The sequence below is a fragment of the Dryobates pubescens genome, chromosome 9 (genome assembly GCF_014839835.1).
Source record: "Dryobates pubescens isolate bDryPub1 chromosome 9, bDryPub1.pri, whole genome shotgun sequence".
Taxonomy (NCBI): Eukaryota; Metazoa; Chordata; class Aves; order Piciformes; family Picidae; genus Dryobates; species Dryobates pubescens.
Window position 1 is genome coordinate 10,425,215 of NC_071620.1, and position 26,859 is coordinate 10,452,073.

Consider the following 26,859-nt stretch of genomic DNA (forward strand, 5'->3'; position numbering starts at 1 on the left):
GGAGAAGCTCGTCTCTGCCTTAAAGGATGGCCAGGGCAGCATTTCATGGGGGGTAGCAGAAGATCAGCCTCTTTTCTGAGCATCTGATGCACTCGTTGCTCTCTCAACTACCTGAAAGGACATTGTGGAGAGGCTGGTGCTGGTCTCTTCTCATAGGTGATTAGCGATAGAACAAAAGGGAACAGCTTCAAGCTATGACTGAGTAGGTTTAAACTGGACATAGGAAAAAAATTTTCATGGAAAGAGTGTTCAGACATTGGAATGTGCTGCCCAGGGAGGTGGTTGAGTCACTTTGATATGTTTAAAGGTCATTTGGATGGGTGCTTGGGGATATGGTTTAGTGGTGAACTTTGTAGAGTAGGGTTATAGGTTGGACTTTGGTGACCCTGAGGATCTTTTCCAAGCTGAACGATTCTGCGATTCATGGAGAGAGACATTGCTAAGGAGTCTCACAAGTGGTGGCAGTGAGTGAACACCACAAAGGGGCTGGTGGAGCGGGGAGCCCTCTGTGTGAATCCCACTCTGCTGCATCTTCATGCAGCCGCTCTCGTGCCCAACAGCGTGGTGTCCTGGCTCCTCACCGCTCGCTCAGCAGCACGGACACACTTCTACCAGGAGCAGCAAGCAAATCTCACAAGGCAAACACAACCAAGAGCACTCTGCTGGCTATGGGTTAATTTTAAGCCCAAGACACAAAGCCAGTTCAGATTTCTGAATTTTCCCATCCTTGTTCATGTCGCAGTGGTTGAGTAGGATCTGGCGGAACTTGTCCAGGTCCACCCCGCTAATGCTGGGCTGCAGGCAAAACAGAAAGACAGTGCTGAGAGAAGAAACAGCCCTGGATTTCCCAGCCCTGTAAAACAGCAGGCTGTGTGGCAGCTGGGAAATTCACCCATGGAAGAGTGACCAAATGGCCTGACTCCACAGCAGCTCATACACAGTGGGGAAGCGAACAGAGGATAGGGGAAAGGTCACCCTCCAAAAACAGGAGGGGTATGGGATTGTAACTAACTGTATGGAAATGCAATGTAGTTTTTGTGCTTAGTCAAGGCTGTCAGAATCTGATCTGTATCAAACTAAAGTCTGCAGAGCGGTGTCCAATAGAGATTGCTGCACTGCTGGGCCTGTGCTTCATCTGATTTCCTCCTTCAACCCTGCCTCACCAGGCATGTGGCATTTCTGTTGGCAGGCTAGTCAGCAGCATAAAAATACTTCTAGTGGATCAAATGAATGCTAGACATACTATTTTGTCTCTGTGCTCCTAATGCTGCACCACTTCCTCTGATTCCCACTTTTTCAGGATGAGATCAAATTCATATGCACAGCTTGCAGTGCCCAAGGACAATGCTAATGAAGGAAAGTACACATTTTTCTCCTTTGGACACACATGCAGACCACAAATCCAACATCCTGCCTGTCCTCACACACTTCCCTGCACACCATTTGGCTATAATGTCTATACACACAGAGCCATCAGCACGAACTGCAGCCTCTGCTCTGCTAAATGGACATGGGAGTGCAAGCAACCCAGTGTCACATCAGATTGGGTGGAAATGCACTGGCTTGGGCTCAGCAGGCACCAAAGGACAGGCTGTATTTGCATCAAAAGCTCTGCCTTGGACTGTATCTGGCAACTCAAGGTTATCCAGTGCAGATGAATTCTGCTGTCTGTAAGAGACCAGTCATGTACTGGATATGATGTTCTTGATTAAAGGTAGAGCTCAAGTAATTTTCAAGTGCAGCCTTGTGATGAGCTAATGAACGATGAGGTCACAGTAGTGAGGATCACATCCACAGTGAAAACAGAAGAAAGAAATTCTAATGACTGATCCGTGTCAACACAGTTTGTGATGCTGTAACATCTGACTAATTCATACTGTGAGCTAGAATGGGCTTTCTTTAAATGCAGTTGCTGAATGAAGATCTATTAATTTGTCAGGTAGAATTTCTGTGATATGTTGAAATACTTTGTGGTGTTTATGCTGAGATAATGACATTAGTTCTGCTGCTGGAAAAAAATAAAGACATTTGGCTGTGTGTTCTCACTAGTCTCTCTGTTACACAAGTTCACCCACACGAGAACCTTCCACTTGGACATAAAGGGTATTAAAAACAGAAAGAGCCAGGAAACTACCTTGACTAGTTCCATCATGTCTTTGACAAACCCATCCACTTCTGGGCCTTCAAGTGCTCCTGTTTTACTCTGGAAAAAGGATAAACATCAAAATGCTCCAATGAGTCAAAAACACTACAATATTTACTGGTCAGTAGGTCCACTGGACTCACCAAGCTTTATAGTGTCATGATCATAGAATGGTTTGGGTTGGAAGGGACCTTTAAAGGTCATTTAGCTCCAAATTCCCTGACATGGGCAGAAACACCTTCAACTAGATCAAGTTGCTCAAAGCCCCATCCAATCTGACCTTGAACAGTTCCAGGGAGGGGGTATCCACATGTCTCCAGTTAACTTGTTCCAGTGTCTCACTACCCTCACCCTGAAGAATTTCTTTCTACTATCACTTCCTTTTTCCTAAATAATTTCTTCAAATCAGAGCAACATCTCCCACCATTTTGTAAGGCTTGCTGGTCACCACCCTGAGAGACTTGTGTCACTGTCAGGAGTGGCACCGAGTTACTGGTTTCTAACAGGCGGTTAAGTAGTCATGTCTGACCTGGGGCATACTCCCTAAACAGCCCTTGGTTCAGTACTGGAAGGCACTTTGTTTTTCCGGGTGGTGGTGTGTGTGGGGGTGAAACTAAAACTACCTAAAACTACCACATGGTGATGCAGGTCCCAAACTGCCCAAGAATGCTGTACAGCCCTTGTGGCTCCTGCAGAGAGGTGTGGCTAATGCAGCAGTGCTGGCCATGGTGGTGGAGAAAGTGAGAATGGGTCCTTTGCTGTGAAGTCTCTGAGCATCATGTTTCTCTGTCCCCACCTTGGCCGTGGGCTCATGCACAGCTGCATCTACTGAATGACCCCACAGCACCCAGTGGGACTAAGAAATCTGAGCAGTGTATGCTAGATCTGTGTAATTTAAAGACTGCAATGAAATGGCCTCCAGGACTCACAACGTCGTAGTGTGCAAAGATCTTCTCAAAATCTCTCCTCCTTTCTTCTGTGCTGCAAGCCTGCATGCAGGGAGGACAAGCATATGGAAAACAAACAAAAAATATCAGAGTTGGGCCCAGGTTATCTTAGCTGAGAGAGATGGGATTGATGTATCAGAAAAATAGTGCTACTTACATCCATTTTAAATTGAAGAAGGAAATTTTCCTGAAGTGCCAGAATCCTGAATGAAGAGATTTAAATTATGATCTTTCCCTTGCACACAAACTATTCTCTTCTGGTTTGTGAAGCAAAGAGATTTTAGATTATAGGCTTTAAAAGAAAAAGAAAATTGCCTGTGGTGTTATTTATGGAGGGCTGATACAGGAACAGCTGCCCCCCTCCCTGTCTGATGGAGTATGATGAGTGCCCTTTGGCTCACTGCAGATGGGTTTCTTAGTACCATTGCCCCTCCCAGAGCTCTTCTGGTGGTCCAGTGCAGTGGAGGCTGTAAGCTTCTGAAGCAGGAGCTACCAGACAATCATTCCTTGTAACTGAATTGCTGTGATGCGTTAAAGGGAAGAGTAATTTATCACTCTCTGTTGGAGGGAGAATTGGTGGTTGTAAAAGTAAAGACCAAAGTAATACTGGTCTGTGCACTGAGGTGGCCCAATTCCTCTTTTTTTTTCCCCCCTCCCAAAGCTCTTCAAAGCACTGATAAAACCTTTTCTCTTTCTAGCTGCTCTACTAACCCCAAGGTTCAGACAAGAAAAGAGCCTCAGCCAGCCTGGGTAATGAGGCAGTAGGGAACCATACTTAAGAGGAAAATGTAAGGGCAAACCTTTTTATTCTCCATTCTGCCTCTATTTCTCTCTTCATATATTCAGTGGTCAAAGAGAACTGCTACATGCACTGCAGTTATTTGTCATGGTCCTCTGCAGAAAGTGGTGGTGGCAAACCAGCATCTTTCACCTCTCATCCCCCAAATCAGTGGTTTAAGACCTGCATGTTTAAAGTGCCAGTCTCTGCACATACATTTATAGACAGAGGCATACTGTCCATTTGCAGTGAAATCATATAAGTCTCTGAGGTATCAAGCACAGAAAAGAGACAGAGGCCCATGACTGAGTCCCCTACTTCTTTCATAGCTGTCTTCACCTTCTCTCTCCAAATCTTTTCTTATTGGCATTGGCAAACTCCTTTGCAGTGGCACTTTTAGTCATCAAACAAGCAGAAAAAATTATTTGCAATCCCTGCTGTGCACAATGATGTGAAATAAATGCACACCCGTGACCCTGTTGAAGAGGATTGCCGTCCTTCTTTGGGAGAAACAGTGCTCCTGTCTCCATTCTCACCTCCTGAGGAGCTTTGCAGAAACAACATAGATTGTGCCAGAGCATGTTGCTGATGTACAAGGAGGTCCTGGCATTGCTCACTGCAATCAGCTATAGGTTCTCAGAATATTCCTATGGACCCCATTTGCATAGAGACTTGGGATACCTACATCAGAGTACCTGAATTAAATTTAAAGGAGGCAGGATTCAAATGCGCATCCCTAGAGGAGTTCATCACCTGCCCTGGATCTGCCATTGGGAGCTGGAAAACCCTGGCAATATTACTAAAGCCTACCTTGCCAGGTCATTGAGGTCCAGCCGCCCATCTTTATTCTTGTCGAAGATCTTCATCTAAAAACCAAGAAGACAGAGAAAAATCAGACGGCCTAAGAGCAGAACACAGATACCAAAAAGCCAGTATGCATTCTGCTCTGCCTGGTGCCTCATCTCTGCTTGCTTGGGGTGCTTTGCCCAAACCCCAGGCAGCACAGTGTTCTCTGCTAGCACCGAGAGCAAGGGTGGCACAAGAGCTGGGCAAACCCCTTCTGCCTTCTGCCAGTGCAAACCCAAGCAATCGAATACCAGCATCACTCTCTTCTCACCTTACATGAGGATAAAGAGGGGTCTCAAGCAAACACCTTGAGAAATTGAATACTGGCCTTGGCATGGCCCCTGAAAATAATACTGAGTAAACAGGGGAACTTCCAAACACTTCCAGCCCAACTCAATCCTTATCTGTGACTGTTGCTGTGGCTACCAAGTGGCTGAGGTGCAAATGTCACCTTTTGATAGACACATGGGTCAGGGTTTTACGCCACCAAAGCTGGTGGGCTGTGCTCGGCTCAAAGTGTGCTGTGGGAAAGTGCTAAGACTGTGAAGAAGGTTCAGGTGCCAAAGCCAAGAGGTTAATCTGTGTGAATACAGAAGCCATCCTTCCCTTAATGTTATCTTTTCCTTAATATGATCTTTGGCATGAGTCGCCACCGGATATAATGTGTGTGTTTATTGCATTTGGTATTGTGGGTTTTTGCAAGGCACAAATAAAGCCTGTTGCAGGGAATGCTTATTGGAAAGCAACATCCCCAGGCAATTTGCTTTATTTGCACCCTAGCTTTGAGTTTAACATTAAACTTTCAGTGGCTGACCATGTCTACTAACAGCTAATCAGCTTCCCTCTCTGCTCTCCTTCAGGTCAGAGCTATGCTTTTGCAATACTAAGAGATGATCTTTGCATTTTCAGTAGGTTTGGCTTTTCTTCTGCAACAAGTATCCCAAATAATTTTTTCAAATGTATGCAGTATTTTGGTATTGTTGATACCAGTCAACAGAGAGAAGATAAAAGTCTGGCTGGAGGAGCTAGGCTGAGATAGTTCTTGTCCAGCGACTTCCATGGAAAACATGTGGGGAAGATGGACGAGTGTTCACTGAATTAGTTCAGCTACTATAGCTAATAAGATAGACCTAATCCTGTTATCTGGAACAGGGAGCTCGTGCTTACCCACTGCAAGCTTGGGCTGCATTGCTAGGGGAAACCCTGGGGAGATGTTTATTAATTAAATTTTCAAATTTCAAGCATGTGAGTGTTTGATCTGCTCCGCTAATTGTGTACATAAGTACACAAGGAATGGCAGAGGTGACAAAGTGTATGCCATGGGAGAAGCAGGTACTTGAAATCATCCTGAGATTGTTTCTAATTTAAACTTTCACCTTGAGACATTATCTTGATGTGTGAAACTTGATGGATTTTCAGTTTACACTCCTGAAAGGTGTATTTATGCTGCCAGGCTGATACGAAACATCTCAATGTGGTTAAGGATAAGGTCTGGCGTGTTCAAATAGCACTCCATTTTTAACTAAAAGCTTTGTTGCATCCAGCAGTATGCTTTATGAAATGATGCATTTATTTTACTGTCAAGCTGTCCTGTGTTTTAAAGCGTTTGCACAAATGAACTCCCTGACATTTTAAAGGCGGTGCACCAGGGAAGTCTTAGTTCTGTCTGCGTGAATGTAGCCTGCGCACTTGGAGGCAGATAGAGCATAAATTAAGAGCTGGGTTTGCAAAAATAGGAATTGTTATCTCTCTCTCACTCTCTCTTTTTTTTTTTTTTTTTTAATATATATACATGCAAAATCAAAACTGCCTTTGGCTTTGAAATCATCAAAGGAAATCTCTCTGCTTTCCCGGCCCAGCTTTGTAAAGAAGGGCTCTGAAACACCATGGTGTGGCAAACACATATATGCTTTGAAGGGTGATGTAAGATTATAAATCTGAATTATTTTTCATAACAGAGACGAGGAAAGAAGTAAATGATCATAGTATCAGTCAGGGTTAGAAGAGACCACAAGGATCATCTAGCTCCAACCCCCCCTGCCATGGGCAGGGACACCCCACACTAGATCAGGCTGGCCAGAGCCTTGTCCAGCCTGGTCTTAAACACCTCCAGGGACGGGGCCTCAACCACCTCCCTGGACAACCCATTCCAGGGCTTCACCACTCTCATGGTGAAGAACTTCCTCCTCACATCCAGCCTGAATCTCCCCACCTCCAGCTTCATTCCATTCCCCCTAGTCCTATCACTACCTGATATCCTGAGAAGTCCCTCCCCAAAAATCAAATCTATTCAAATCAAAATAAATAGTTTTGTTACCGATGCACTCACTGAAGCCTGCTTTTAAATCTTTTTTGGTTCTGGTTCTGTGTGTGCAATGAAGTGTTTTATCCCTCAGGTGGGACATGGAAAGAGTCAGCTTTTGCCTGACCTCCTGCTCTCACAATTTTATGTTTCAGGGGCACCTGTACCCACCAGCTGTAACTAAAATTGACTGGTGAGTATCAAAGTTATTGAGTGTGTATAAAGCCAGACACCTTCCCAAGCTGCAGGAGTGCCTGTGGCTTCTTTCCCTAGAGAAGGATGGGGGCACAGTGGATTTTGCTGAGAAACAGGACAGCCCTGTGGCCAGTAAGTTTGCCTTACGACAAAAGCTCAATGCCTTGCCTGCCTGACCAGATCGCCTGTGTAATCTAGACAAGTCATTTAGTGCAGGATTTCTGGGTGTTTTGGTTCCTAATAAAAGACCAAGGTGTTTAATCTGCTGGGGTGTTCAAAAGCCTGCAGGCTTCTGAGTTCTGTTGGTTTTGATCTTCAGAAATGAAGTTTGAGCTTAAATAGGATTTTCCATTTCCCCAGGCTTATGCCACAGCAAGTCTGTAGCTGAAACTGCTGGGATTAAGTTTAGAAGGCACTCAGGTGGCAGATTTCCCTCAGTTGTATCCGTCAGCTGTCTGGGTCCTCTCTTTTTCGCACACAGCGCAGCAGCAAGAGGAGTTGCTTGTGCCATGGTAATGTGTTCACTACCTGTTTTTCTTCCCAGGGATTCATCACTTGTTCATTAAATCCCTGATCTATATCAGCATTCTTGGAAGAGAAAATGTCAAGATCACAAAAAATCAGAAGAGTTTCATAAGAAATGGCTTCTAAGAAACTTCACAAAGTGATGTTCCTTTCTAGGGACAGCAGCCAGGCTTTTCCAAAGGAAATTTCAATTTCTCTCTTCCTTGTTTTTCTTAATGTGGCATGAGGTCATAGCCACACAAGTAAGTGGCAGGTATTTATCATGCCTTGGGCACTGTGAGATCTGCTCACACTTCTCACAAGCTACAGCTGCAAATACCCAGCACAGAATTAGAAATTGCTGCCTTTTTCTTTTTCCTTTTCTTTTAATTTCTCATGCCTGGGTTAGCTTCTTTAAAATGATCATTTCTGTCTTTTTCCCTTTTATCCCTTTATCCAGAAGGCTCTAAGGCTCTAGGGTCCACTCAGTAACTACTCAGTGTATCAGTAGCTACTCAAGATATATCCAGCCAGCTGCTGACATACAGAAATGAGTGCAGAGATCTGCAAATTCCTGTGGAGACAGATGGGTTTACTGCTCCTGGGGGCACAGATTATTTCAACGGAATGTTATCACAATAGCACTTGAAAGCCACTGTTGGATAGATGGGCCACCCTGAGATACCTTGTAGCAGGTCTTTGTCCCCCAAACCTCATGCTTTAAACAGATGAAAGAGTGGGAATCAAGTAACAGGGGAGATACATATATGTATTCCCATTCTGTCTTAAAGGAATTGGTGATGCTGGTTGCTAAAGATACTCTGTAAGGCCTCAGGAATTAAATGTAAGGGCCACTGTCCCCCTGCTTTCCCAGAGAGTGGTGATGCTGACCGAGTCCCATCAGGACTTTGCACTTCAGCAGCTCCCCGCTTCACATGGAAAGCAGAGAGAAAGCAGAGAGCTCCCATTGCCCTGGGGCTTGACATACTTTTGCTTTTGGCTCCTTGACTTTCTTCTCTCTTTTTAACCCAGCACTGCAGATGTAAGACTGAATCTTTCTTCTTAATTTTGCCCTCCCACTTCAGGTAAGTTCCCAAGCAATGACTCCATGAAGCTGTCTGCTGCTACAGAGATGCCGCCTGTGTGGCTGCTTTGCTGTGACACACAGAGTTCATATCCTCTGTTTCACCACAGGATATTACAGAGCAAGATTATGCATGCTGCAGTTTCACATACTGCCTCAGCTCTTGTGATCAGGTGTGTTTATGAACATCCTTGCTCTTCTGTTTATAGCTAAGAATCACAAGGAAAGAAAGCAATTTGCCATATCCTCATTTTCTAATACCCATTAACTTCCCTGACTCTTTTGGCATTGTGGCTTTCCAAACTTCTGTCCTCATGAGGCAGATTAGTATTTCAGATCATAGATTTCCCCAGATATACAAAACATCCCTTTTCCCAGATCAAATCTTCTCCTGTAACACAGAGACTGAACTGCCTCTCCAAAGACACAAAGCCAATCTATAAAAAAGCAGGGGAATAGAAACCAGACCTCCTGGCTGTCAGCCCTGGGCTGCCTTGATATTTAGCTGTGTTGGGGCAGCGGAAATGCAGATCTTTCTTGGCAAATTATGGGAATGGCAAAAGAGTTGGAGGAAATTAACTACCCCATGACTACAAGCTTCAGGTTACCTATTCCCCAGCACCTGATCAGAGCTCAGCCCCTGGGAGTGGAAACCTTAGTGGAGCAGCATAAAAGCTATTTGTTACTTTCAGATGCTACGGGAAAGCTTTTTATTCTAGCTATAGCTCCTGGGGGTTTATTGTTTACAAGCTGTACCAGTTGGAAAATGATTTCTGCAGCTTGCGTTCCTCTCCCTTCACTGTCCTATAAATATGGGGGTGGGGGAGAATCTGTACACTTCTCTAATGGTACAGCTCTTCACTTGGCTCTAATGGGTCACATTTCTAGGCACAGATGCATCATGCATACATAACACGGTACTGCAAAGTATGTGGGCAGCTCCTTGTTTGCTTGCATACCAAGCTGTGTTTTAGGCACAAACACTGATGCTGAGCCAAGAATCAAGGCAGTCTGGTCTGAAAATCATTTAGAAAATTGCAGTGGTAGTTGTCTGCTGCTGAAACCCAAATGATACCCTCTAGAATGACATTGGAAATTAGCCTGTTTGGGTCTTTTTTTCCTTGCCCCCTCCCCCCATTTTTTAAGATATCTAGATACAATAAGTTGCTCTGAAATCCAGGTGACTGATGTTAATTTTGGCACCAAATATTATGATGCTGATTGCAGTATAAAAACGATATTATGATAAGGTAAGGGAGGAGTCAAAGCTTTCAACTTCCCCATCTTTCAGGGAAGCAGCAGGAAGCCTGTGTCTTGGGAACAGAAGGACTAGCTGGGAGGAAGGGAGGGAGGGAAGCAAGGGAGGAGCTGGAGCTCTCTCTAAGGATGAACACACCTGAAGAAGGCTGCACCTCACCTATTTATTTTTTTTTAAAAGGGTTTTGGAGCTCAGTTTGCTCTGGTGGAAATTTGATCTGTTTTCTCATAGGAAATAGTTCAGCTCAAAGCAAAAACATTTGCTTTGTTCACAGCCATGGTCCAGTGCAGTATAAGAAACAGCAGCAGCATGTGCTAACTTCCTACAGGGAGATTTTGGGGAAGATGCACCTTTTAAGAGGGCATTTATGGCCCTACCTACCTTGATCCTGAAGGAGATTTTTAGGCAGTACTATAATACCCACAGTATTAACTCTTGTCTTTTCTTACCATGGTATCAGTGTATTCTTCCAACTTTACTTCAGCCACTGTCTTCTTGTGCTGCAAAAAGAGATCTCTCAGGAAATCCTGCGGTGAGGAAAGAGACAACTTTCTGTTCAGCGTGAATTCAAGAAAGAGCAGTGAGAAACTCAATGCAAATTCACCAGACTTACATGAACCTGATTCCACATTCCTGATTACTGCTTCAGTCTCGCATAAAGCGCACAGTTTTTTAGTTAAACATTTTCTTTTCTTTCTTTTTTGGTTTTGTTTTTTTTTTTTTCAGATAAGTTAGAAAGTTATCCAACTTGCCCAGAGCAGGCATATGGGAATGAGTCATAATTAACTCACAGGATAATCAAAAGGTAACTGAAGTCCCACAGTACTTACTAATTGATCTCAAGTTAAAATAATTGCCATTCAGGAAAACACTTAAACATCCTCATATGCCTTCACTGGGGCACAGGCTGGAGCCACACACCGAGATGTCAGTGCAGGGTCTACAGGCCAGGGATAGGTTTAGGCTTATTTACTAAGCCTCAGTAGCTTGAGCTTTAAAAAGAAATCAGTGTTCAGAAAATCTTCAGGCTCAGGAAGAGGTTGTGAAGAAACTTCAATGGCTCTGTTTAGCTGGGAGGGGCACACACACAAAATCAAGGCAAAGCAGCACTCAGGGGGCTCTTTGAGTGCTTGGTGTTCTCCAAGGGGGGTCATAGGACAAAGCAAGGGGGAAGCAGGACATCAAGGGCAACAGCAGGGCATCCTTCCTTCTAGTAGAGTCCCCTGCAGCCCTGCCAGAAGGCTGGAGGGGCCTCAGCCCTTAAACTCACCATGAGCAACCTAGAAATGCCATTTGTCAACTGCACAAAAAGTCAGCAAATTGGTAAAGTCGATGGAAAGGCTCCTGTTGCCATCAGTGAGCTGTAGACCAGACCCAGAGAGACTTGTTAGAATAACTCACTTTGAGCTCGCCAGCTGAAATAAATCCACTGCTGTCAGCGTCGTAACTGCGCCAGATCTGAACGGGGTAGATTGATACAACCACATAAATATTGCAGTTAGTCATCTGCTCGGGGGTGATAGATCATAGGGATTCAAATCAGGACTTCCACAATGAGCAAGCTGTTGCACTACCCAATATTTAATTAATTGTAGATGAAATAAAATAAACTTCCCACACAATAGCTTTTACTCTCACTTGGATGCTGTGCACGGAGCATGCTGCTACCACACAGTCAATGCACACTGTCTATAAAAGGAAGAAAAGACTAAGGAAACCACTCTGGGTTTCTTCCCTAATTTGTACATGCAGCTTCTTTTAGTGCCCTGAGTAAAAGTCTGTACACAGCTGGCCACTGATCTGCAGAAGACCCCAGTCTGGATGTGAACTCAAAGTAAAGAAAGGCGAGCAGTCTTGGAAAAAAAATCTATATTCTGTGCTGAGATACTTGGGACAGAGACTGGAGAGATAGTGGGCAAGGTTAAGGAAACCTTTTGGGCCTGTGCACCTCAGATGGTCAGACTTCTGGAAATGTCTACTCCATGCCCTGCCAGGCTAATGCTTCAGGATAAAGCATACCTGCTGTGCCCTCTTGCTCTGTGCTGTGATGCAGGTTAGGAGCTGCAGCTCTGGCTGTGGCTCCCAATGAGGCTAAATTTGTCAGTGGGTAGATTTTACTGTAAAGTTTTGTCTCTGGTGGCATGATAGGTGGCTGAAAGTGTTTGCAAAGTCTAATGAACTCTCCAGGGGCCCTTACTCCAGTCCTAGATACCACATCTCTGCTTTTCTAGTGTAAATGATGTAGAACATTCTTCACCTGATCAGGTCAAAATGTGTTTTGCTTTAGTTATACCCAGTATTGTGTCCAGTTCTGGGCCCCTCAGTTTAGGAAGGATGTTGACTTGCTGGAACGTGTCCAGGGAAGGGCAACAAAGTTGGTGAAGGGTTTGGAACACAAGCCCTATGAGGAGAGGCTGAGGGAGCTGGGCTTGCTTAGCCTGGAGAGGAGAAGACTCAGGGGTGACCTTATTGCTCTCTACAACTACCTGAAGGGAGGTTGTAGACAGGCAGAGGTTGGTCTCTTCTCCCAGGCAACCAGCACCAGAACAAGAGGACACAGTCTCAAGCTGTGCTAGAGGAGGTTTAGGCTGGAGGTTAGCAGGAAGTTCTACACAGAGAGAGTGATTGCCCATTGGAATGGGCTGCCCAGGGAGGTGGTGGAGTCACCATCATTGGAGGTGTTCAGGAGGAAACTTGATAGGGTGCTTGGTTGCATGGTTCAGTTGATTAGGTGGTATTGGATGATAGGTTGGACGCAGTGATCTTGAAGGTCTCTTCCAACCTGATCTATTCTATTCTATTCTATTTCCCATGCTATGCTCTGTGCAGGGTGGAAGGGTGAACATTGAAGAAGCTGTTGGTGTGCAAGAGAAAGAGGCCATGTGGAGATACATACCCTCATGAATTCTACACTGTTGTCCAAGGGAGCTTCCCGTCGGAAAAGCAGCAGAAAGTTCTCATCATCAGGCAAGATCATATTTGCAAGCTGGGAAAAGGACACATTAGAAAACCCCTCAACCAACTCACACCATGAAAACACAGAAAAACCTTGGGTGGCTGCTTTTTCAGTATGGCAAAAATAAACCTTAGAAATAATCACAGAATCACAGAATGTTAGGGGGTTGGAAGGGACCGCTAGAGATCCAAGTCCCCTTCCAAAGCAGGATCACCTAGGGAAGGGCACACAGGAACATATCCAGGTGGGTTTTCAAAGTCTCCAGAGGAGGAGACTCCACAACTTCTCTGGGAAGCCTGTTCCCGTGCACCATCACCCTCACAGTAAAGACCCAGATCAAGAGATCTGGCTAATGAAGCACTCCTTGACTCACCTCCTTCTCATCCATGCACTATCTTCCATATCTCCCAAGTCTGCTACAGGCCCTAATCATAGAATCTCAGAATGCCTTGTGTTGGAAGGGACGTTTAAATATTATCTGTTCCACCTCACCTCTGATGAGTAGGTTGCTGAAAGCCCTTTCCAACCTGACCTTGGATGCTTCCAGGGATGGAAGCATTTACCACCTCTCCAAGCAACTTGTTACAGTGCTTCACCACCTTCATTGTAAAACATTTCTTCCTTATATCCAGTCTGAATCTACCTTTATTTAGTTTGAAACTCATAGCTCTTGTCCTGTTTCTACAGGCTCTTCTAAAAAGTATGTCCTAATTCTGAGTCCTTCCATAAAAGAAATCCTGGGCTGGGGCTGGGGGGAGGTACCTCCTGAATTTGCAAGCGTCCATCTGTGGTGACATCATAGGCAGACATGAATTGCTCCTTCATCCTCTGAACCTTTTCTTCTGTGATGGTGCCCTGCCATGGGGAAAACAACACATGCATGAGAAAGGCTGAAGGCCCTAGAAAAGTCTCCCAGAGGAAATCTCTCCTTACTTGTGGATAACCATGAGGATCACTGCATCCTTATGGTTGGAGGTAATGATTCTATACGCCCACAAATACACCAGTGCAGATGAATTATTGGAAATAAGTCCTATGCAATATCTTTGCAGCAACTAAGCTTTCAGTTGGAAGAGCAGTGTTTGAAGCCCCTGAAATATTTCAGTGATGCTTCCTTAGCCAGCTGTTTCCACTATATCACTGGGGTTTCTTTTCTCTTGACTGTGTGCTACAGTGGTTCCCATGCTACTCACTTTCCACTTGTGTTTTTTTCAGGAAGATATCCTCATCCTTGAATTATATCTCTGTAGATCATCAGCCTTGAGAGGTGTCAGTGGAGCTAGACTGTTGCTTATTATTGCCTGTCAACTGGTTCAAGACCTGGCACCAAGCCCTGTCAGTGTTTCTGGGTTAACAGCATAGAATTTCAAGCAATTCATACTCCCTTTTCAGCTGCTCAACCCTATAATCAATTTATACATAGTCAGGAGTTTTCAGGACTTGTCAGGCTCTGTGTTTTGACAGGCTGTGACAGGTGAAATACAATGCTTAGGTTCATCAGGCACGATTTCATTTTCTTAGCAGTAACTGTTGGGATATCTGGTCTGACTGTGCTGCACAAAGTACAATTTCTCCACTCTGGGGAAAGGCCAGATGGGCTCTGGGGCTGGGGGCTGGGAAGACCACCTAGTTAATCTTGCCCAAGCAATTGACGAAGTCCAACATTTCTCTCTGTGCCATGCTGAGCAGATCCTGGCTCCTCTTCCAGCCTTGAGGAAGGTGGCCTTTTCTGGTAGGGGAGGGAGAGAGGAAGATAACCCAGGCTGGCTGTTGGCATATTTTTGTAGCATTTTTTACAAGGAGTTTTTTCATGTTCCTGCCAACCCTTGAAGAGAAACCCTTCAAAGGCACTCACTGCTGCCTCCCCACTGGTGTGGACATCAGTGACACAGCACAGCACTGAATGCACACACACACACAGAGGTGGTTTTCTTTCCCCATGTCATTATAACTTGCCCTCATGCTATTTAAATTACCTGCTGATGACACCTTGACACTTTGAGACACTTCCCAGTCTTTAGGTAAGCCAACTGGCAAAGTAATCTGAAATTATTATTAAAGCAGGACAAGTTCTTTCTGAAATGTGAATCACAGCTGATGTTTGAAAAGTGTGCTGTGGAGTGCAGGTTAATCATTTGATAGGAAAGGTTGTTGCCCACCCTCCTGTCAGCCATTAACCACTACTTCAGCAAGCCTTGTGTGGCAGGAACATTCTTATCTGCATAAAAATAGGACTGCCTCCTCTTGGTTTTGTTTTTAACTGATTTAAACCATGGGATACAGTAAAGAAATAAATACCTGAGATATTTACACAGCTCCAACAGCTGTTAATCCAAGGGGTTATGCCACAGCAGATTTTGCAAATTGGACAGTCTCTCTCTGTTGATAAATATTCTACTTGGGAAACACAAGTGACAATGGTCTACTAGAACCCAATCTTTAATCCCAAGGAACACAGGTTGAATATTGCACAGTGTGGCCTTCCTAAGATGTGTACTCAGAGAAAAATTATTTGTATGCTGTAAGTTTTTACAGTGAGAATGATGCACCTTGGTTTATGACCATTAGATTTTAAAGGCAACCCTTATGTTTGCCAAAAAAACCCACCCCAATCCCAGGTGAAAAATAAAACACATCAAAAAAACATAAAACCAAAAAAAAACTCCAAGCAAACCAAACATAGAATCATAGAATTGTTAGAGCTGGAAGGGACCTCAAGGATCACCTAGTTCCAACCCCACTGCCGAGGGCAGGGACATCAGGTTGCTCAGAGCCACATCCAGCCTGGTCTTGAAAACCTCCAGGAATGGGGCTTCCAACACCTCCCTGGGCAACGTGTTCCAGTGTCTCACCACCCAACATCCAACAGGCCATGCCACTTCCAAGCAGAAATCAAGTTTGGGAGACCTGGTCTCCAATATTGATTTATTGGTGGAGCAAACCAGCAGCTTACTCTGATTCCCTTTCCATTACAGAAACATTTCAAAGGCTGGAAAAACCCTTGCACATACTCTGCATGATTTGTTCTCCTTGTCCAAGCAAGGACACAAAGTGCAGACTCCTGCTGTGTTTGCTGACTCTATAATCTCATTTTGGAGGTCTGCAGTCTCTGGTGGGGCATTCTCAGCAGTCTGCAGGGCAGAATAGGGACAGTGAAGCAGATGGCTGGAGTCTGATCCTGCCCTGAGAGCTTAGGGAGCAAGTTCAACTCTCTGGTTTGTTAGGATTTTGTTCATTTATGATCTTTGCCTCCAAACCAGGGCTGTGGCATTGCCCCAGTGAGACAGAGATGCTGGGAAGCTTGTGAGTGGTTCAGCAGGAGCTTCACACCTAGACAAAAGCATGCTCCAGAAACAGAGGGAGAAAAGTATTTGGGCAGAAGTATTGTTTATGCAGTATTACAGGGTTTATGGAGTTGAGGCAGCATTTCACTAGTCAAGTGGTGCTTGGTTGCATGGTTTAATTGATTAGGTGGTGTTGAATGATAGGTTGGACACAATGATCTTGAAGGTCTCTTCCAACCTGGTTTATTCTATTTTTCTATTCTAAGTATCTTGTCTCTGGTGCTATTTGTGCTAGTGCAATATCCTGGAAGTCCTAGGAAGGCTTTAAGAGGGGGCACCCCAGATGAAACTCTTAGCCCTACTTAGAAGAAAGTAGATGGACAAAGAGGAAAAAAAAGTCAGTCAGAGGGGAAATAGAGACAATATGGGGACAATTAACATTTTATCATGTCGTGCAGAGATAGCAACCAATTACAGGTATGTAAATACACTGAGCAGGTTTTTTTCAATAGCACTGGTGGTCTGTACAGAGGTCTTCAGGTAATGCTAAAAGGGACACAATAACGATTCACAGGTAAGAAATTGCAGCTGAGGCAATTCCTGCAAGCATGGCCCAGGCAGGGATCCAGCAACCAGCCAGCCGTGTGTGAGGGCATCTCTCATGCAGAAACGGGGCTGGAGCCGAGATGGGATGCTGAAGGCAGTGAGGGGCTGCACTGGGGCACCAGCTGCTGCCTCAGCCACTCTGCAGTGAAGTTGCTGAGGGGAGGCCAAAGATGGAAACTTGACAGCTCACCATTCAAGAAGCCCGTTTTCTTTATTCTCTGCCTTTCAGCTCCTGCAAATATTTCCTTGCCCCACAGTGGGGCAAACTCTATGACAGAAGGAGAAAGATGAGGAGCAGGAGAGCAAGGGGAACGCTGCAGGCAGGCCCACAGAGCACTTGCACGGACGCACAGGTGCTGCGCCAAAGCGCGACGGCCACCTGCTTCCCCAGGAAGTTTGTTTGTCCTTCCTTCCCTTTAATTATTAACTCACTGCTCAACTACAGACTGCAATAAGCAGGAAAGCCTGAAAGCCAAACGTGCTCTGCTTTCAAATGCCTCAGGCTCACACTCCATTGATTCAAGCACTATGATGTACAACAGGAAAAATGAAAAACCAACCCCAAAGCACCATTTTTCTGTGACAGAAAGCAGCTGCACAAAGAGCACAACACAGACTCATGCTTCCAGTCTCTATGAGTGGGGACAGGCAAAAATGTCTTCACAGTAAGTAACCAGTTGTATCTGAGCACAGGTTTCTTTTTTTCTCTGAGCTAATGCTCTCCTGACCGTGTTGCCTGGCTCAAGCAGCAGCTCCTCCCCCAGTTTCAAAGGTTTGCAGCACTTTCACAAGCGTTCACTGATTGGGATAAAATTTTGGCAGCTGGATAAATGTTCCCTGTTGTGAATATTTAAATGAATGCTGTTGCATCCTTTCTGCTATCTGTCTGTATGCAGAGGCACTCCTTGCCACTCCTTGTTTTCCCTGCTGCATGCAACACCTTGAGTTTCTGGAGGCGGATTTAATCAAGAAGTAGTGGCTCTGCCTGACAGAGAAGCACAGTTTCCCCTGATCTGCTGCCTACTGGCGGCAGAAACAGCTATACAGATGCTAACATTTATCAACAATCAACACTGTAATGAAGAGGATTTCCTACCACAGTCTGGAGAACATGGCTGAACTGAGATCTGCCTTCAATTTTGCTCAGAGTTGGGCTGAGGAAAAGTGCAGTTGCTGGGAGACCAAGTGCTTGGCAAGAAAGGGTCCCGCAGCAGAAGTAAACCCCTGGCAATATCTTCCTGAGGCTCATTTAAAGGGAAAAAAAACCAACACCACAAACAACTCTCTGCTAGTTTCCATGAAATATGATCTTCATTGGGCTATTATAATGATGATGGGAGCTAGCCTGGAATAGGGTGATCCTTTAACCCCTTTTCAGGTTGCTTCATATGAATCGTAAAGCTTCAGCTGTCCTGGTCCCTCACAGGTCAGATGCTGCATGATTTCCAAGAGCTACTGCATGTACTTGCTGTCCAGTCAGGGAAGAAATCCTTACTACATACCATGAGGAGAAGGCCATGTCATTTTTGTCCTCATAAAAGTACACAGTTTAAAACATTGCTGTGGCTTTGCTCAAACATTTCTTAGAGTTAAGGAATAAATTTCTTACTGTGGGCACTCTTCCACAGAGCTTTGCAGAGCAAAGCCCCTATGCTTCATGTTACCATAACAAATGAATTTTCTGCTTCCTCTTTTCCACATCCAGTCTTCTCTTTTGCCCAAACCCTTTCACAAGTAGTCAGCATCACAAAGGTAATCTGTTTTTTAATGCTGCCTGCAATAATTGAAAGGGTGTGATCAGGTTTTGGGGGGTTCACTTTATTTTTTTCCTTAATTTCCACAGCATTTAATTCCTTTGTCTTGGTTGGTTATGGCTCTTGAAACCTGTCTGTAATCTGTCTTCTCCGTTAACTCATTCCTCTTATATTGTTGAACTCTTTGCCTCACGCTGTCTAATTAAATTTTTGCTCCCCAAGGGATCCCTGTGCTTGGCAGCATCTTGCCTTGATGGGGAAAAAAAAATAACTATGAGTCATTTGGCTTGGAGAGTAAAAAGTGAATGCAATGGAGCACTTTGGAGCCTTTCTTGCTTGATGAAATGGGATGCCTCATTTAATTCCTGCTGATTGAGGCAGTCTTATAGACTGCTTTTTTCTTTTTCTTCTTGACACGGTTTTGGGAAGCAAGCAACTATATTGATAAGAGTATAAAAGGCAAGAAGAAACTAAGTGTGATTATTATAGCCTGTTTCTTGGGGGTGGGGGGGAGGCAAAGGGTGGTGGGGGGAAAAAGGCTTATCTGAAACTGAAAATTCTGGCTTGGGCACGTGTTTCTTCTAACAACGTTTCAGCCAAATCTGATAGAAGGGCTAAAGAGTCATAGAGATATCAAGTTCCTACAAGAGCCATGAAAATAAATTATGCCTGCCAAGAGGGCTAGTTGGAAAACAACCCCGGCTATTAATATGCCGAAAGGCACAGTATAAAGAGGAGGCCAGCAAAGACTGGATAAGCCATCAGTAACCTACACCTTGACCTCAGAAGAACTTCTTTTTTATTCTTAAACATTTCTTCTTTAAATCATGTGGCATCAAAACAATGAGTCACATGAATGACTTCATTTCATCTGTGCAGTTGTACATTGGACTGCCTGCATCAGCATGGGATTTCACTCTGCATCTTCTGAGCCAACTACTCATTTGGGCCAATCTCGCTTACTGAACTGCAGTGCTACTACTTGAGAATTTGGCCCTGTATTTTGGTTAGGATTTACTGTAAGCCTGCATGCTCCAATAGAAGAGTGCTTATCCTGTCATCCTGTGTTGTGTTTTGGTTCTTTTTTTAGGTTAGAGCAGCACATATCTGGGAAATATTTTTTCACGGGGGTGACACCAGCATCCAACAAAGGCTGTAACAGCCTTTGCTGTGCCATCATGGCTTTGTGGTTAGGCTTTGGACAGGTTCTTTGTTCTGCTCTTTCCACTGGGATGAAAGTTTTTTGGCATGTCCTTGGGCAATGAAAACACACCATGCCTGTTTTTTTCCCTTAGGTATTTTGAGTTTGCATTTAGAGGTACTTCAAGATGCTGCAGTGCCTTTATGTGCAGGCACAGGAATAGAAACTGGTCAGGCCAATCAAGGCTGACAAAAGATACTCCTAAAGAAATAATTGCATTTGGCAGTAATCAGAATCATAGAATGGTTTGGCTTGGAAGGGACCTTAAAGGTCACTGAGTTTCAACCCCACTGCTATGCTCAGGGACACATCTCATTAGACTAGATTGCTCAAAGCACCGTCCAGTCTGGCCTCAAACACTTCCAGGAAGAAAGCATCCTCTCTGGGCACCCTGTTGCAGTGGTTCACTACCTTCACTGCAAAGAATTTCTTCCTTGTATCTAAATAATCACTGTCAACTCAGGATTTAGATTTCTGAATTAGTCTGGAGGCAGGTCCAAGATGAATGTTTTCTCTTAGGGGTCTTCTTGCTGTTGATCTGTTGGTCACCAGAGGCCTGGGCTGTGATCCTGGGTCTCCTGAGGTGGTATAACACAGAGGAAGGATAGTTTGGATGGCTTTGAGGCTGGCTGATATTTTGGTCATTAAACTTTGTTTAAATGACTACCTGCCACATTCCTGACCATAGTAAGCTAAATACATATTTAAATACAATGTCATACACTGTGTAAGGCAGGGCTGAAGTGCAAGAGTGAAAGGTGCTCATCTTCTTTCAACGTAAAAAGAAGAGACAAATCCTTTATGGCTGTTCACAGTGAGGTCCTGAAGATTAACTTCAGATCCTCTCAGGTGTTTTTTGGGGCAGGGGTGATTCTAACAAGGCCAATACCTGGCTTGTCTGATCAAATTTACAGTTCAAGTATTTTTACATGTGGTCTCTTACAATTAGCTGAGGGCAACTGACTTTCCTCTGGAAGTCTTCTGTCTAATTTTAGTATAATTTAAGCAAAGTGAAATACTTTCCTTTGAAAGCCCTGCAAGCATATTGGAAATTTGCATTTGCCTCTGTATCATTGGTTTTATGGAAATTTTCAGCAATCCAACCCCAAAATATATAACCTTTCACCTACAGAATGGTTATTATCTAATTATTACAAGAATATACATAGAGCTTCATTAAAACTGCAGCAAAGAGCATGCAAGGATAGTCCTAAATTAGCTCTATCCAGAAGAAAAATGTAGAACAATATAAGAAAGTCAGGGGCTGCAGTTCTTGTTCCAGTAAGACTACTCCTTCAGTGCTGAAGGAAATTCTCCTTTTCACTAAACTTTTATTCCAGTATAAAAAATTAGATAATGCATGGAAAGGTGTCCATAATAGAGAGGAACAAAGACCAACGTGATTTAGGAGTGAGCAGAAGAGAGCACAAGCAACTCACAGCAGCCATGCAGTGGCAGGTTGGAAGCTGGAGGCTCAGAGAGAGGTGGTGGAGTCACCATCACTGGAGGTGTTTAGGAAGAGACTTGATGAGGTGCTTGGTGCCATGGTTTAGTTGATTAGATAGTGTCAATTGTCAGTTCTCTATTCTCTATTCTCTATTCTCTTTCTATTCTATTCTATTCTATTCTATAACACACAGCTAGAAATTAAAGGCATTTCTTTCAGAATAGAAATGAATAGTCTAGAATAGAAATAGAATGGAATGGAATAGAACAGAACTATTTCAGTTGGAAGGGACCTACAATGATCACCTAGTCCAACTGTCTGACCACTTTAGGGCTGACTAAAAGTTAGAGCACGATACCAAATCCATTTTCCAAAACATCTTGAGCAATCACCCTTTGCTGGAAGAGGAGAGACAGCAAGCAGCATCTGGGGGTTGGGTTAGTGGTAGCTCTACCTTTGTTGCAAAGCTTTTCCTCCCTCCCCTCCCAAATTCTTGATAGTTCAGTAAAAGATGATGAATCAGCCTCCCTCACTGGATGGTATTTCAAGTTTATTTCCTCAGTTGGAGCTGTCAGGAAAAGCTGTACCTCTCAGCTTTCCAACAGGCTCCCCTTTGCATTGTTTTTCCAGCTGCTCCATCCCCTGGCATTTAGTGTCAGCTGGGGATGTGGCAGAGTAGCTGGGAAGAAAAACAGAGCTGAAGGACTACAGTGGTCATTAAGATAAATAGCAGCTTAGAAAGTGCAGGCTGAAAAAATGCAATTATGAAGCCGTTTGCTATTCAAACAGAGACAACTTCCAGTGCTGATAGCATTATTTATCACTTGTACAGCACTTCAGACACAGTCACTAATTAATCCTTGTGACACATCTTGAAGTTATGCCAGTGTATTACTATCTTCCCCTTTTACTGTGCAAAAAACCAGAAATGTTAAGAGCCCAAAGAAGTATATGTCAAAATGTGCACTAAAGTAGAGAGCTGCTCAGTTCCAGTTCACTGCTTCTGCTACAAAGAAGACTTCCTGTAGAAAGGTAAAAGGGGATTTTTACCCCTCCCACTATAGCCACAAGCCTGTACAACATAAATCTTGTGGAAAAAAAAAGGAGAAAATTAATACAATCATAGAGTGGTTTGGGTTGAAAGGGACCTTTAAAGGTCATCAAGCCCAAATACCCCTGCAACGAGCAGGGACACCTTTAACCAGATCAAATTGCTCAGAGCCCTGTACAAGCTGCCTTTGAATATCTCCAGGGATGAGGCATCCATAACCTCTGTGGGCAAAAAAAGTTATTCCCTTTATATAGTCTAAAAATCTCCCTCTTTTAGTTGAAAACCATCACTCCTTGCTCTGTCACAACAGGCCCTGCTATAAAGATTGTCCCCATCTTTCTTATAGGCCACCTGTAAGTATTGAAAGGTCACAATAAGGTCTCCGTGGAGCCTTCTCTTCTCAAGGTAGAACCCCAAATGGCTCAATGAGGTTAGACAACCTTATGATACAAAGTTAGTAGAGACCTTTGCTTAATCCAGACCTACAGGCAATCCCCACACCTAGGGGAGTGGGGTCAGGGGGCTGCTCTCAGCGTCCCAGGACAAAACTTCCCTTGGATTTTCTGTCAGTACGGCAGACAGCTCTGCCTGCTGCCTGCTGGACAGGAGACCTTTTTGTCCCTACACAAGTGTGAGAAATTAAACCATACCACTGGCAAAGGGGAACAAAGCAACGTACCACTTTATCATCAGGATACTTGAGTGGAAATGCTGACAAAAATAGGCAAGAAAACCAGGGGAGGAAACCAAAACCACCTGAGAGACTGTTTGAGCTCCCTGCCAGTTAGTGAGCGCTGTCTTCCAGAATGAGCCTGTTTCTCCTGTTTAATAGGGAGACAGGGAGCTCTTGCTTTTTTGTGTTCAATTTGTGTTAAGCTTTTTTGTTGTTGTTTTGTGTTTTGTTTTTGTTTGGGTTGTTGGTTGTTTTTTTTTAATGGCAAAACCTAGGCAGTAGAAGCACAGGAGATGCAAGCCAGATGAGGGTGCTGGTTTAAGCCAGAGTCATCTGAGCACTGACTTTTGGCACTGTTCTTGATTTCTCAAAGCTGAATTGTTCAGTGTAAGAACACCCTCATTTTGCATATTCTGTGTGCTGATACCTAACATGATATAAAAGAGTTCATACCAGTAACAGCAAGACCACAACAGCTGCTGTAACACACTGGAGTTTGCTACCCAGCTGGTGGGACGCTGTCTCCAAACTCTCATGCAAGAGATGTGCAAGAGCAGCTTGGGGCTGTGCCTGGGCTAGAGTGGAGCTGAAAGTTTCATCTCAACCTCACATCATTAGGAAGCTGCCTGTAGTAGGAGATAAACCTCAATTTTATCTCCAGCTCACTCTAGAGAACCCCACTTGGAGGTCCCTCACTTCAGCAACCCCCTGCTGTGTTGAGCATTTGCTGCCTCATTTGGAGCCTCTTCCTCAGCATCTCATGTTTGCTGGGTTCACTTGAGAGTGCTTTGTGCTGGTGTTTCAATACCCCGAGACTAGCAGCTCCTTGGGTAAACAACGTGAGACTTTCAATTTCTCTTCAAAGCATTTTTTCTGTGTCTCTAACGATTCTTAGCACTTATTGTTAAATCTTGTGCCTTTTAATTTTATTTTTGTTTTGTTTGAAGCCTTTTTCTATGCCTATCTGTTCATCTAATCATCCAAGCTCTACAAAGACATTTCATCAGAAAACTGCCAATATTTCCATCCAAATTTACTTCAAAATCAAACAAAAGCATGCTGGAAATAGGATTTACATCTTCTTCTTTCTTTTTTTTTTTTTTTTTGGTTCTTTTTAATTGTAGCCTCCAAGATCTGGGAATCCTAATTGGCTTGTAAGGATAATTCTGATTTTATGCTTGATGCTCATGAATTTATGCCTTTTATCAGCTAGCTTTTCCCTCTTTGTTAATTTCTTTTTGCTTAAAGAAATTGTTTCATCTTTGGTTTTTGGTGCAAGTTCTCCTGCCATGTGGAAAATACTTATTCCCTTTCTCTTCCCAGTTGGGCACACACTGCATAGCAAAAATATTAAGGACACTATCAGACTGTATTATTGAGGTACTTCTGAGCAGGTGACCTGAGTGGCAGGATTTCTCCTCCACTGATGATGACAGTCAAAGCCTCTGTATGAGCTGGAGCTAAGGAAGCTAGCCTCTTTAAAGGGTCATGCAACTTCTGGTAGAACTGAGATGCAGGGAGTGAGAGAGGACAACGCTGTGCAAAGTGGGAAAGAAAACCAAGTGAGAAAACCAGAAACCATTGAGAGCCAGATTTTGACCTTACAAGCAATGGAGTTGACTCCTGTCTGGCTTCTAGCCATTTTAGGCAATACAGACAGAACCACAGAATCAATCAGGTTGGCAGTCTTCTTCCTAAGGACCATTTAAAATCAGTGATGGTGTATTTGTTAAAACTTGATCTTGGAAAGAAACCTCTCATGTTAACAAAGCTGAACTGCAGTGGCTTGAATAAACCATCCCCGTTGTCCTCCCCCTTGCCCTGCCAGACTGTGTGCCAGTGCTTTTCCATTTGTTTCTATTCATCAACACTAAATGACTTTCTTCTCAGTCACCCCCTTCAGCTGGTGCCAACTGCATTCTCACCGTGGCAGCAGTTGCTGGACTGAAAACAATCAATCGAACCTCTCAGGTGATTACACTTGTTGTCACACCTGCTTACACGCCACCTTGTTGCCAAGAGAAAAGCTCTTTACCGTGGAAATGGCTAAGGAGGCCGGCAACGGGAGAACAACAAATACAAATCACCTCTCAGCACAGCAGCTTCTTCCCTTGGGCTTGATGCACCACTAGTGTGACACAGTACTTACTTCTGGTCCCAGTTTCTCCAGCAGATGATGAAAAAAATTGTCGAGCTCCTTCCCTTCTATGTAACCATTGTCTAAATGAAAGCCAAATATGTTAGTGGTCAGATGGCAACGCCTGAGCTCTGGGAACCATGTTATGGGCTGCTGCAGGGAACCTAGGGCTGCATGGCAGGAGTCTCAGCTGGGGGCTTTGCTGGCCACTTGGGGGTTTTAATGTTCAGTTCATGTCTATGTGGCTTCTGGGCACAGCACAGAGGAGCTCCCTTAGGACTTTTCCTTACAGAAAAGTTTTCAGGAAAACCACAAGAGGGAATGGCAGAAGGAAGGGAAAGGGGATGAAAAGGCAAGAACTTTGGAGTGAAAGGGTGGATTTTCAGAGCCGACTTTGGGACACGACGAGGGGGAAGAGAAGGGGCTCTGAAACCCCTCCAGCAGTCAGTGGGGGGGTGAAGCTCGAGTGTGACTCATGCATTCATCCACACTATCAACAGCCCAGGCACCCCACTCTGCACCCACCTGTATCCACATTGAGACTGGCACCCACGCGGGCGGTCACCCACTTCCACCATAGCACCCACCCGGACGGCCACCCCCTGCGCAGTAGAACCCCCTTTGCCCATCTCCTGCTGCTTGGTCCCCCCCAGTCCCCACTTGCCGTCGGCATCGAATCGCCTCCAGGCGCTGAGGAAAGCGACAGCGTCCAGGGACCCCGCGGCGCCGCTCTCCATGGTGCTGCCGGAGGCGCCCTCCGCGCTCAGCAAGTCCCGGCGCAGCCCCCGCGCAGCCCCGGGCAGGCTCTGCCCGCGGACCGCCGCCAGCCCCCGTTTTGAGGGCGGCGGCCCCGCCCCGGGGCGGCCCCACGGGGGATGCGGAGAAGAGGGGAAGGCACCCCCAAGGGGAACGACACGGTCCTGCGGGCTGCACCCGAACTCTAGGCGATGGGTGGCTTGGTGGGGCTCAGAGCAAGGTCATTGTCTACATCAGGGTGTGCTTGGCACAGGGGTAGACAGGATGGATTTTAGCCTTTCCAGTATCATTCCTGACTAGGGGATGAAGGGGCAGAGAGCAGCCCTGCCAAAAAGGACTTGGGGGTACAGGTGAGTGAAAAGCTGGACATGCCCTCACCAGCTGGTGACAGGAAGGGATTCTTCTGCTCTATTCCATTCTGGTCAGGTCCCACCTAGAGCTCTGGAGTCTTCAGGACAAGAAAGATAGGTGCTTGTTGGAGTGGGTCCAGAAGGGGGCCACAAAAATGATCAAAGGGATGGAACAGCTCTCCTGTGAGGACAGGCTGAGAGAGTTGGGGTTCAGCCTGGAGAAAAGGAGGCTCCAGGGAGATGTTATTGCAAACCTTTAGTGCTGAAAAGGAGCCTATAAGAACAATGGGGACAATTCTTTTAAAAAGGGCCTGTTGTGACAGGACAAGGAGTAATGGTTTTAAACTTAAAAAGGGGAGATTTAGACTTGATACAAGAAAATGTTTTAGGATCAGAGTGGTGAGCCCCTGGCAGAGGCTGTCCAGAGACGTGGTAGAAGCCCCACCCCAGGACACATCCAAGGTCAGGTTGGACACAGCTCTGGTCAACCTGAAGATGTCCCTGCTCACTGCAAGGCATTTGGACTAGCTGACCTTTAAAGGTCCATTTCAATCCAAACCATTCTATGATTCTGTAACCCTAAAGCT

At 44.9% G+C, this 26,859-nt stretch overlaps 1 protein-coding gene across 1 annotated transcript; it reads right to left on the reverse strand.

The window, feature by feature from the left end:
• Positions 1 to 666: 666 nt before the first annotated feature.
• On the reverse strand, positions 667 to 25,903 carry SCGN (secretagogin, EF-hand calcium binding protein). The gene is made up of 11 exons (XM_054164302.1): positions 25,831 to 25,903; positions 25,179 to 25,249; positions 13,776 to 13,868; positions 12,954 to 13,043; positions 11,459 to 11,515; positions 10,507 to 10,584; positions 4,679 to 4,734; positions 3,248 to 3,293; positions 3,073 to 3,132; positions 2,135 to 2,203; positions 667 to 795 (listed from the first exon to the last, which is right to left on the reverse strand). The coding sequence occupies exons 1-11, from the start codon at positions 25,901 to 25,903 to the stop codon at positions 667 to 669; spliced, it is 822 nt and encodes a 273-aa protein (XP_054020277.1).
• Positions 25,904 to 26,859: the final 956 nt, after the last annotated feature.